Source organism: Eubalaena glacialis, chromosome 15 (genome assembly GCF_028564815.1).
Source record: "Eubalaena glacialis isolate mEubGla1 chromosome 15, mEubGla1.1.hap2.+ XY, whole genome shotgun sequence".
NCBI classification, from domain to species: Eukaryota; Metazoa; Chordata; class Mammalia; order Artiodactyla; family Balaenidae; genus Eubalaena; species Eubalaena glacialis.
In genome coordinates, this window is record NC_083730.1 from 78,513,539 (window position 1) to 78,525,738 (window position 12,200).

At 44.1% G+C, this 12,200-nt stretch overlaps 2 protein-coding genes across 4 annotated transcripts; one reads left to right on the forward strand and one right to left on the reverse strand.

Moving 5' to 3' along the window:
• Positions 1-317: 317 nt before the first annotated feature.
• On the forward strand, positions 318-8,663 carry LOC133074929 (2'-5'-oligoadenylate synthase 1-like). Of its 3 annotated transcripts, none has more exons than XM_061168889.1 (5): positions 318-601; positions 2,039-2,327; positions 3,762-3,946; positions 6,440-6,672; positions 7,498-8,663. In XM_061168889.1, exons 1-5 carry the CDS (start codon positions 422-424, stop codon positions 7,655-7,657), a joined length of 1,047 nt encoding a protein of 348 aa, XP_061024872.1. In that variant the 5' UTR covers positions 318-421; the 3' UTR covers positions 7,658-8,663. The 3 variants fall into 3 exon arrangements, with proteins under 3 accessions (XP_061024872.1, XP_061024871.1, XP_061024873.1); XM_061168888.1 differs by having other exon boundaries at positions 2,039-2,348; positions 7,498-8,662; XM_061168890.1 differs by having other exon boundaries at positions 2,039-2,348; positions 6,445-6,672; positions 7,498-7,582.
• Positions 797-1,388, reverse strand: LOC133075494 (ATP synthase F(0) complex subunit C1, mitochondrial-like). The gene has a single exon (XM_061169772.1). The coding sequence runs from the start codon at positions 1,311-1,313 to the stop codon at positions 903-905; it is 411 nt and encodes a 136-aa protein (XP_061025755.1). The 5' UTR covers positions 1,314-1,388; the 3' UTR covers positions 797-902.
• Positions 8,664-12,200: the final 3,537 nt, after the last annotated feature.

Here is a 12,200-nt window from a genome sequence, read left to right on the forward strand (position 1 = left end):
ATAAACCAATTTTGTAGGTAACAAAGACAAAGGAAACCCCCCCAAAAGTTTTTACTTATGATTTCTCTTGGGTGAGGTACTAACCTGGGTTAAAAAGCAACATTTTCAGAACAGTCTGAAGAAAGGCCTGATGTTCTAGGGGGCTGGATAAAGGCAGAGCAAGTCTCAGAGAGCAGGGGAAAGAGCTGGGAGACACAGGGTCAAAGGGGTTTTTGATTTCTTAAAGGCAAAGAACAAGGGTATGGCTCCTCCCTTTCAAAGAAAGGAAACCAGTGACACTCCAGACTCAGGGCACAGCTCCACCCTTTCGAGAAAATGAAACTAACAGCCTCCTAGACCCAGGCAGCAGAAGAGGTAGAAGCTAACAGGTTTTGGCAGCCAACTCTGCCGCCTCTGGCTCTCCTGTCCCTGCCTGAGCATCATGAAGAAGCTCAGAAAGACCCGAGCCAACCAACTGGACAAGTTCATCGAAGACCGCCTCCTGCCAGACAAGGATTTCCGCACGCAGGTCAATGAAGCCATCCACATCATCTGCAGTTTCCTGAAGGAGAGGTGTTTCCAATCGGCCCCCTACCCTGTTCGGGTATCCAAAGTTGTGAAGGTGAGTCCAGAACTGCCTGGCTGGGGAGAAGGGGGCTGAATGAGCAAGTGTTTCCACAGAGACAGAGCAAAAGGTTGAGGTCTCTGGGGCTGGTGGTTTCTGATTTATCCATGCCAAAACTATAACCACAGCTTGTGAAAGTAGCTTCTGGGGTGACGGCCTCCACCTGTAAGTTTTTTTGTTTTGTTTTGTTTTGTTTTTAGAGAAACATTGTGTTTAATGGTAAAGCTTAGCACACTCTAGCACCGGGCATGGCCTGGAGTCGAAGCAGCAGAGGTGGATAGGTGACCTCCATGGAGCCTCACATGGCAAAGAGGATGAGGAAGGCTACCATCAAACAGAAGAGTCCCATAGCCTCAGACAGGGCAAAGCCCAGAATGGCATAGGAGAAGAGCTGCTGCTTCAGAGACAGGTTCCTGGCATAGCCAGTGATCAAACTGCCAAACACTGTTCCAATGCCGGCCCCTGAACCAGCCACACCAACTGTGGCAGCCCCAGCACCAATAAACTTGGCCGCTGTGTCAATGTCCCGGGAGACAACACTGGTCTGGAACTCCCGCCTGGCCACCTGGAGTGGGACACTGCTGTAGGAAGGCTGTTCAGATGGGATCTCTGGCCTCCTCAGGAAGGAGGCAGACACAGGCCTACTCAGACCACTGGTACAAGAGCAGATCAGAGCAGGAGGAATGAGTAGTGCCCCGGTGGTCTGCATTTTTTCGGTCTGCACTCCCACTGCCCTGCTGCCCCTGCTCAGAACACAGCGCTCGCCCGGCTCAAGGTGACTGACTCACCTGTAAGTTTTTAACAAATGCCCAGGTGAAGTTTAAAAACCACCTATGTCACGTCCACTACAGAGATAGACAAACTGAAGCCCAGCTGTATCAACAATCTGCTAATCATCGACCAGGCTGGGGACTCACCATTCCTGCAGACTCATGAGCTGGTTAAGAGTATAAGTTTTGAAAGCAGATAGCACCTGCTGCTGTGAAATCTTGGGCAGGTCACTTAACCTCTCTGTGCCTCAATTTCATCATCCATAATTCCCAGTACTTTGCAGGGCTTGCAGGTCAAGTAAAATAAGCTATGGGCCAGTTTACAGTATTAATTATATAAGGTCAAAAAGAACAGGGAATAAAGAACACAGACCCTGTAAAAAGGCAACCAGGGTGTGAATTGCATCTCTGCCACCTACTAGCTGCGTGATCGGGCTGATACATAATCTCTCTCAGCATCTGTTTCTCCATCTGGAAAATGAGAACAGATGATAATAGTAGCTAAATCATAGAGTTTTTGTGAGCATTCTAGGAGTTGACTGGTAATGCCTTCAGAACACTGAGTGGCTAGCACTCAGAATGTTAGTGATTGTTCTCAGCATTTTATTTAAGAAGGCTCTTCTCAGTGATAAATGTCAGTTCTCATCCTCATCACCTTTTTTAGGGTGGCTCCTCAGGCAAAGGCACAACCCTCAAGGGCCTATCAGATGCTGACCTTGTCATCTTCGTCACCAGTCTCACAAGTTTTCGGGAACAGCTTCAGCACCGAAGACGATTCATCGAGGAAATTAGGAAACAGCTGGAAGCCTGTCAAAGAGAGGAAATATTTGAAGTGGTGTTTGAGGTCCAGAAACGCCAAAGGAAGAAGCCCCGTGCTCTCAGCTTCGTGCTCAGGTCCCCTCGGCTCCTCCAGGGGGTAAAGTTTGATGTCCTGCCTGCCTTTGATGCCCTGTGTGAGCACTCCCAGTCACAAGGTGTTTCAGCCTTTGTCCTATGTCAGGGCTTCTTCCTCTTTTTTTTTTTTTTCATGTTTCTGAGCAGAAATCTTCCTCAGTTCAAGAGTCTATTAAAACATAAACATCCCTTCAACATGGGGAGGAGATCTTAGTATCTCTCTCGGAGCAAGATAACTAGGGTCATATTCAGCCACCACAGTGACATTACACAACAAATTGGTACAATTTGGGGGTAAGACATTTCTTATACAACATCTGCTAGGCTTACTAGTTCTACTTATGGCAAATTGTGTGAATCTTACCTTTCTATAAATGAGGCAGCAAAAGATGCACACTACTACATATAAAGTAGATCACCAACAAGGTTTTACTGAATAGCATAGGGAACTATATTCAATATCTTATAAATTTGTAACTGAATCACTTTGCTGGACACCTGAAAATAACACAATATTGTAAATCAACTATACTTCAATTAAAAAAAAATAGATAAATCCCAAAAAAATGAGGCAGCATGTATCTGGTGTAAACACAGTATGTTAATTTCATCTTTTATCCAAAGCATAAGGAAATATCATCAAATTTATCTGAGGGTTGGAATCGGTAGACAATGTGCAGGAACATTGGGACAGGAAGCTGTACATCTCTGAGGCTCAGTTTCCACTGAGTACCTTCCATGTGCAAGGCACTGTTCTATGGCCATAAATGAGACAGACAGGGAACCTCTCTCCTGGAGCCTGACAATAATAATTTAAATACCATAAATGAAAGGATAACTTGTTGTGACAAAAACTAAATATGGTGATTCAAAAGAGAATGATGGGGCTTAGAGGGCATTTTTAGACAGGGCAACAAGGAAGGTGACCTCTGACCCGAGGCCCGAGGGATGAGAGGAAGCCAAACCTGGGAAGATCTGGGGCCTCCAGGAAGAGGAAACAGCAAGTGCAAAGGCCCTGAGACAGGAATGAGCTTGGCATATTTGAAGAAGTGAAATAACCAGGAGAGTAAGTAGCAAAGGGATCAAGGCAAGAGGTGAGATGGCAGAGGTGGCAGGAGACAGGTCACACCGAACCTCCTGGGCCACTGCGAGGACTTTGGATTTTATTCAGATGTCCTGGGAAGCAAGAAGTGGAAGGATCAGGTTTTAAAAGGCCTCTGTGGGCGCTGGGTAGAGAATGGGCTGTGGAGGATCCAGGAAGGAGGCTGCTGCCATCTCTGCTGTGTCCAGGTGAGAGATGATGCTGGCTTGGACGGGGTGACGGCAGTGGAGATGGGAGTAGCGAGGACTGGGGGTGGCCCTCAGGCGTCCTGGCTCTGGGCCTGCTGACCTTTCCACTGCACCCCATGGTCAGTGAGCTTGTCTCCTCAGAGGGATTGAAAGAAACTCAGAGAAGAGCTGACATCTTCACATTATGGATTAATTCCCAACAGGTCAGTTGACCAAAGGCTACAGACCTGACCCTAAAGTCTACGTCCAGCTTATCCAAGAGTGTGAGTCCCTGGGGAGAGAGGGCGAGTTCTCCCCCTGCTTCACGGAGCTGCAGCGAGCCTTCCTGAAGGAGCGTCCAACCAAGCTGAAGAGCCTCATCCGCCTTGTGAAGCACTGGTACCAAATGGTATGGCATGTCCCATCTAGACAGAGAACGGAGGAGGAGGAGGAGGAGGAGGAGGAGGGAGAGAAGGAAGAGAGTGAGGACACGAGGAGGAGGGAGGGGTGGAATAGAGGGAGGGAAGGAGGTGGGAGAGGTGTGGGGAGGAAGCAAGGATGAGGCAGCGGGAGGGGGAAGAAGGAAAGGGAGGGGAGGGGAGAGGAGTGGGGAAGAGAAGAAAGGGGAGCGGGAGGAGGAGGAGAGGAATCAGGAAGGATGGGGGAGGAAGGAGGGAGATGGACAGAGATGAATGGAGAGGAGGGAAAGAGCATGAAGGAGGAGAGAAGGCAGGGAACAAGGAGGGAGAGGATGAGAGGAAGAAGGTGGAAGAGTAGAGGTTGTGGGGAGGGTGGGAAAGGAAAGGGAGAAGAAGGGTAGGGCCCAGGACAGGTGCCAGTGGACTCAGGTATCTCATTCTTCCTGGTCTTCCCATATCAGGAAATAACAACTCCACCCTTCCAGTTACTCTGGACAAAACCATGGCTCTTTCTTATCTTTTTCACACACACACACACACACACACACACACACACACACACAAATACATATCCAACCAGTCTGTAAATGGCTTGGTCCCGTATCTAAAATATACCCATTATCATCAGCCATCACCACCTCAGTCACTCCCACCCTGGTCCAAGTCACTTGGGAGGCTCACAGGATCTGCCCTCAACCTCTCTGAACCCCCATCTCTGCCCCCTCACCACTCCCCCAGGCCATGCTCTCCTCTTCATTAGTCCTCCAAGAGGGAAACTCTACTCCAGCCTCAGGACCTTTGCATGAGCTTATTTGTTTGTTGCCTGTCTCCCCACTAAAAATGTACATAAAAGAAGGGATTTGTATATTTTCTTCACTGCTGTATCCCCAGAACCTAGAATAGTGCCTGGCACATAATAGGTTCTCAGTAAGTAATTACTCAATAAATTAATGAGTGCTAACACCCCCACCCCCCAACACACACTCTTCTGTTCACTTCCTAGCTGTCTGAATTTGGGCAAATGAATTAACATCTTGTCCCTCCCGTTTTCTCACTTGCAAAGAGTAACATGGCACAGCAGTAGTAAATCACATACCACAGTGATGCGCATGTAGATTGCTTTGGGTAGTATGCACATTGTAACAATATTAATTCCTTGAATCCATGAGCATGGTATATCTTTCCTTTTATTTTTGTCATCTTCAGTTTCTCTCATCGAAGTCTTATATACTTCAGGGTACAGGTCTTTCACATTTATGGTTAAATTTATTCCTAGTTTTTTTCTTCTTTTTGATGCAATTGTAAATGAGATTGTTTTAAAATTTCTCTTTCTGATAGTTTGTTATTCATGTATAGAAATGCAACAGATTTCTGTATATTATTTTTGTGTCCTGCAATATTCCTGTATTCAGTTTTTAGTTCTAAAAGTTTTTTGGTGGCGTCTTTAGGGTTTTCTATGTATAGTATCATGTCATCTGCAAATAGCAATAGTGTAACTTCTTCTGTTTTAATTTGGATGCATTTTGTTTCTTTTTTTAATGTTTTTTTAAAGTTTATTTATTTATTTTTGAATCTGTTGGGTCTTTGTTGCTGCGCGTGGGCTTTCCCTAGTTGCAGCGAGCGGGGGCTACTCTTCCTTGCAGTGCATGGGCTTCTTATTGTGGTGGCTTCTCTTGTTGCGGAGCACGGGCTCTCGGCCCGTGGGCTTCAGTAGTTGCAGCACGCAGGCTCAGTAGTTGTGGTGCACGGGGCGGGCTTAGTCGCTCCGCGGCATGTGGGATCTTCCCGGAGCAGGGCTCGAACCCGTGTCACCTGCATTAGCAGGCGGATTCTTAACCACTGCGCCACCAGGGAAGTCCCTGCATTTTGTTTCTTTTTCATGCCTGATTGCCATGGACGGACTTCCAATACTATGTTGAATATATGTGGGGAGAGTGGGCATATATGTCTTGTTCCTGATCTTAAAGGAAAAGCTTTCAGCCTTCACCATTGAGTATGGTTTAGCTGTGGGTTGGTCATATAGGGCCTATATTGAGTTATGTTCTCTCCATACCCACCTTGTTAAGAGTTTGTGTCACAGATGGCTATTGAATTTTCTCAAATGTTTTTTCTGTATCTGTGGAAATGGTCATATGCTTTTTATCCTTCGTTTTGTTAATGCAAATGTATCACGTTGATTGATTTGTGGATACAGAAGCATCCTTGAATCCGTGGAATATATCCAACTTGATGATGGTGTATGATCTTTTAATATATTGTTGAATTTGCTTTGCTAATATTTTGTGGAGGATTTTTGCATCTATGATCATCAGGCCTATAATTTTCTTTTTTTGTAATATCTTTGTCTGGTTTTGGTGTAGAATGAGTTTGGAACCATCTCTTAATCCTCAATTTTCTGGAATAGTTTGAGAAGAATAGGCATTAACTCTTCTTCACATAAAAGCTGAACAAACTCATTTTCCTAATTTTTTTCCTCTTCTCAGTGTAGGATGAGACGTGGGAAAAAACTGCCCCCACAATATGCCCTGGAGCTCCTGACAGTCTATGCTTGGGAGCAAGGAAGCATGGAAACAGAATTCAGCACAGCTCAGGGATTTCAGACTGTCTTGGAATTAGTCCTGAAGCACCAGCATCTCTGCATCTACTGGGAAAAGTATTACGACTTTAAAAACCCTATTATTGGACAATACCTGAGAAGGCAACTTGCAAAACCCAGGTACTCTATCCCCACATGGCTTAGCTCCCCACATAAATGAACCCATGATTACAGCTGTGGCACCTTGGAAATGTAGGAAGTGGGAGGGATCCATATTTATTGATCATCATCTATTGTCAATCATTGTGCTGGGCACTTTACTCCTACCATCTGATTTAAATAATAAATTTAAATAATAACCTCCAATCCAGTGAGGCAGGCACTATGCTAACCATTCTACAGATGACTGAGGTTTGGAGAAATAAGAGCTTGTCCAAACCTTAACAGAAAATGAGTGAAATAGCTGAAATTTGACTCAAATAACAATAGCTACAGCAACAATAATGACTGCTCCCAGGAAGTAAGAGCTTGCTGTAAGACTAACACACTCGAACAGAATAGTAAAATTTTGGTTATTAAAACTGACATGTATGGACCCCTTATTATGTTCCAGTTACTGTTCTGAGCACTTCACATGCTTGTCTAGATCCTCATACAACATCCTTTTAGGTAGGGTTATTCAAATCTCCCCATTTCACTGATGAGGATACTGAGGATTAGAGATTCAGGTGACCTGCCCAAGGACACACCACTAATAAAGAGCAGAGGTAAGATTCAAACCCAGGTCTATCAAGGCCCAAATGCAAGCCTCCTTCTCCTTGTGTTCAATGCCCACCGTAGGGGAGGGCACTCAGGTCACACCCCAGGGAGCAGTGCCCTCCTGGGCCCCTCCTGCTGCCCTGAGTCCCAGTCTGCCCAAGTTGGTATTTTGCTCTGCCAGGAGCTCTAGGCCCCCTCAACACAGCCCACATACTCACCTGCCCCTCTCTAACTGTTGCTTTTCAGACCTGTGATTCTGGACCCAGCTGACCCTACTGGAAATGTGGCTGGTAAAGACCCATATAGCTGGCAGCTGCTGGCACAAGAGGTTAGAGTCTGGCTGGGGTACTCATGCTGTAAGAATTGGGATGGGTCTCCAGTCAGCACCTGGAAGGTGCTGGTGTGACCTCCTGATTCCCTCATGTGACCTGATATTAATGGCATGTTGAAAGAACAACTCCTAGAAATACTGCATTAAATCAAATTGAATTTCATCTCTGTCTTTGTACTCTTTTACTGTGGTTACTAGAAAATGTAAAATTACACATGTGTTCTGCCCCAGAATGAATCACTGGATTAGACAATAGGCTTACCAACTCACATTGTCACCCCGTCTTGGTACCAAAAACAACATTGCATTTACAGAAGTCCATTCAATAAAAACTCCCTTAAGGATGCACAAAAGATCAAGCATGTTCTTACCACCTGAGTCACTGGTCACGTGTGTGGCTGCGAAACAGTCTTTGGCTTCTCTATATTACTGTTCCTCCTTTGAGTCCTCCAGCATCCCTGTGAGATGGTTCTTATTCTTGTTCTCATAATAATACACTGAGATTTGGGCACTTGCTCAAGTCACCAAACATTCCAGCAGCATTTGTTGAAGGGACCATCCTTTCCCCACTGTTCTGTAAAAGCCACCTCTAACATATGTCCAGAGCCCGTCTGTGTGTGAGTCTGTGTAGTTCCATTGGTCAACTTTGGCATCCTTGAGTTAATAGTACCTTGACTAATTACTCTAGCCTGGTGTTAATTCTTAATATCTTGTAGAAAACTCTGTTCTTATCCAAACCAATGTCTTCTCTTGGCTCTATTTCTATGTTAATATTATACTCCGTTTGTGAAATTTCACCCAAAATACGGGGAGGCATTTGATTAGAATTCCATAAATTAGTTCAGGGAAGATGACATCTATTGAGAATCCCAATCCACAAACTTGGAGCTTCTTTCCATTAATTTTCCTCTTCTTGAATTACTCTGTAACTATGTTTTATAGTTTTTCCCTGCATTGGTCTTAAGTGTGTTTTGTCATATTATTCCTAGATACTTGTTTTTATGGTATTGTACTTAGTAGGTTTTCTTTAATTTCATTTTGTAATGGTTGGTTTCATGAAGACCTAAATGTTTTCAGTGGGTATATTCGATTAAAGCATGGTGAGTGAGCTTTGTACTTTTCTGAATTTTGTGATTTTTGTTTTGCTGTAAATTTGTACTGCTTGAATGACCACAAGAAACAATAAAGCATTTTCTTTCAAAACCTTTTGTGATAAGTATTTGTCAGCTGAGCTCTGATAGTTTGGGCAAAGCTGGCAGACCCAGGTGACAGAAAGCTCAAGGGTGCTGCAGTTTGGAGCTGCTGGTTCAGGTACAAGTTCATGAGGTTCAGAAACAGAGGAGCAAGTGTGTAAGGGATGACGGAAATGCTCTCATGAAATTTGAAGCACCCGAGTCATAAATTCCTGACTGCCCAGAGCTGAGTCCCCATTCTGGGCAACTTCCTGCTGAGGAAATGAAACTGGGAAGAACTGAGGTTGAAGCAACAGAGATGAGGGTGGAGTTCTCTGAGCCGCCCTGGGCACTCAGCATCGTGGCCAGGTGCCCCAGCCCCACCAGGGGGTGCAGTTATTTTTTTCATTATTATTAACTTTTATCGGAGTATAGTTGCTTTACAGTGTTGTGTAGGGTGCAGTTTGATGTACTGCCTGCCTTCCACCCTCCCAGCCACATGGGGTTTCAGCCTTTGTCCTGTATCAGGGCTTCTTTCTCTCTCTGTTCATATTTCCGAGCAGACGCCCCCCACAGTTTGAGAGTCTTACCAAAATAAGGTGTCCCTAAAAAATGGGGAGGAGATCACATTGGGTGGGCCAAAAAGTACCTTCGGTTTTCAAGTAAAAATAAAAGACCCATTTTTCATTTTTACCAAGAACTTTATTGAACAACGTAATCACCCTTTTGTTCCACTACCTTCTGCCATTTTTCAGGCAACTTCATAATTCCATCTTTCCAAAACTTTTTATCTTTTTGAGCAAAGAACTGTTCCAGGTGCCTTTTACAGTCTTCCAGGGAATTGAAATTTCTTCCATTAAGAGAATTTTGTAAAGACCGAAATAAATGGAAATCCGAAGGTGCAATATTTGGTGAATACGGCGGATGGATCAGAGGTTCCCAGCCAAGCTGTAACAGTTTTTGCCTGGTTATCAAAGAAACATGCAGTCTTGTGTTACCCTGATGGAAGATTATGCGTTTTCTGTTGACTAATTCTGGACGCTTTTCATCGAGCGCCGCTTTCAGTTGGTCTAATTGGGAGCAGTACTTGTTGGAATTAATTGTTTGGTTTTCGAGAAGGAGCTCATGATAGAGGACTCCCAATCCCACCATTTACTCAACATCACCTTCCTTGGATGAAGACTGGCCTTTGGTGTGGTCGGTGGTGGTTCATTTCACTTGCCCCACGATCTCTTCCATTCCACATTATACAGTATCCACTTTTCATCGCCCGTCACAATTTGTTTTAAAAACGGAACGTTTTCAGTACGTTTCAGTAGAGAATCACATGCGGAAATATGGTCAAGAAGGTTTTTTTCGCATAACTTATGTGGAATCCAAACATCAAAGTGATTCACATAACCAAGCTGGTGCAAATGATTTTCAACACTTGATTTGGATATTTTGAGTGTGTCAGCTATCTCCCACATGGTATAACGTTGATTGTTCTCAATTTTTGTTTCGATTTGATCGCTATCAACTTCAACTGGTCTACCCGACCCTGGAGCATCGTCCAGCGAGAAATCTCCAGCACAAAACTTAGCAAACCACTTTTGACACGTTCGATCAGTCACCGCACCTTCTCCATACACTGTACCAATCTTTTCTTGTGTTTCAGTTGCGTTTTTACCTTTCTTGAAATAATAAAGCATAATATGCCGAAAATGTTGCTTTTTTTCTTCCATCTTCAATATTAAAATGGCTACACAAAAATTCACCAATTTTGATGTCTTTTTTTAAATACACGCTGATATGACAGCTGTCACATACAACCTAACAAAATTGTTTGGAATGAAGTTAAAGCCAACTAAGTGCTGCTAGAGCCATCGTACGGAAAAAACCGAATGAAACTTTTGGCCCACCCAGTAGTATCTCTCCTGGGGCAGTCCTGATTAAACCATGCAAGCAACAGTAAACAGCAAACTGGCACAATTTGGGGCCAAGACATTTCTTATGGAACCCCTACCAGGCTTACTTGTTTGATTTATGGCAAAGTGTGTGAACTTTACTTTTCTAACAATGGGCCAGCATAGATCTGTCCTCTGCAGTTGGGGATCTGAGAGGAGCACTTTTGTGGAGTCTGCTACATAGGAAGTGCTCAGTTAATACCTGCCATTATGGTTATAAATAATTACCATCGCTATCTTACTCATGGCAAAGAGTGTTTATTAATGATCTCTCCAGTCTGGGAGACACTCCGTCCCATCCCCTGCTCCCACACCGCCTCTGATAATAGAATGCAATGCTTCCCTTAAGGTCATGGCTAAAAACTCAGGCCAGTGTGGACTTTGCTCCAGATTCTCTTCGAATGAAGAATTCTTAACAAAAGAATACGCATGTCAGGGATAAGTCTGATTTTTCATAATTTGGTGTAATTTTCTCATACGATGCAATAGAGAACATTAGCTCCTGGGCTCCTGTCCTGCACTCCCATAAATCCCAGCCACATGCAAATTGCTTTTCTTAAATAACTCTCCCCACCACCCCATCTACCCAACCCTCCAGAAGAAGTAGAGTTAACAGCAACCACCAGTGAAACAGCTGCCCTGGTGGCCATTGTGAAAATGGGAACAGGAAACCATTTAAGACCCAATGAAGATTTTTAAAGTCAGAATTGCCCTTTATTTTATTTTTTTTTTAAGATTTTTTTTTGATGTGGACCATTTTTAAAGTCTTTATTGAATTTGTTACAATACTGCTTCTGTTTTTATGTTTTGGTTTTTTGGCCCCGAGGCATGAGGGATCTTAGCTCCGCGACCAGGGATCGAACCCGCACCCCCTGCACTGGAAGGCAAAGTCTTAACCACTGGACCGCCAGGTAAGTCCCTGCCCTTTATTTATGCTCAGCATTTGATACCTTTCAAATCCCCTTTTGTGGGATTTGAAATCTGAACCACCACCGACCACACCAAAGGCCAGTCTTCATCCAAGGAAGGTGATGTTGAGTAAATGGTGGGATTGGGAGTCCTCTATTATGAGCTCCTTCTCGAAAACCAAACAATTAATTCCAACAAGTACTGCTCCCAATTAGACCAACTGAAATCTCTTCTTTCAGATTATCCTCAGAACCAGTTCTGTGAGTGAGAAAGAAAAGTTTGCCCTCTCTACAGATTGGGACATTGAGGCATGCTCAGTTACACTCGTGTTCAAAGCTGCACAGCTAGGGACAGCTCGCAATTTTTCTATCGACTTAAAAATGCCTTAAGAAATAAAGTCTAAAGTCTATTAATCAAAAAGTAAAATCATTATAGTCATGCCATTAAAAAAGAGAGAGAGAGAGAAATTATGTTTGTGTGTATGTGTGTGTTAACCTAGAAAAACATCTGAAAAGATCTGCACCAAAGTAGTTATAGTTGTAGTCTTTGAGGTTTAGGATCAGGGATGGACTTTATGCTTCTGGATTTTTC

Excerpts from the sequence above, each read along its gene's own strand:
- LOC133074929 (XM_061168888.1), top strand. The coding sequence starts at position 422 with ATGAAGAAGCTCAGAAAGACCCGAGCCAACCAACTGGACAAGTTCATC. Across the intron at positions 2,349-3,761 it reads TGAGCACTCCCAGTCACAAG|GTCAGTTGACCAAAGGCTAC; the intron begins GTGTTTCAGCCT and ends AATTCCCAACAG. Across the intron at positions 6,673-7,497 it reads AGGCAACTTGCAAAACCCAG|ACCTGTGATTCTGGACCCAG; the intron begins GTACTCTATCCC and ends GTTGCTTTTCAG.
- LOC133075494 (XM_061169772.1), bottom strand. The coding sequence starts at position 1,313 with ATGCAGACCACCGGGGCACTACTCATTCCTCCTGCTCTGATCTGCTCT.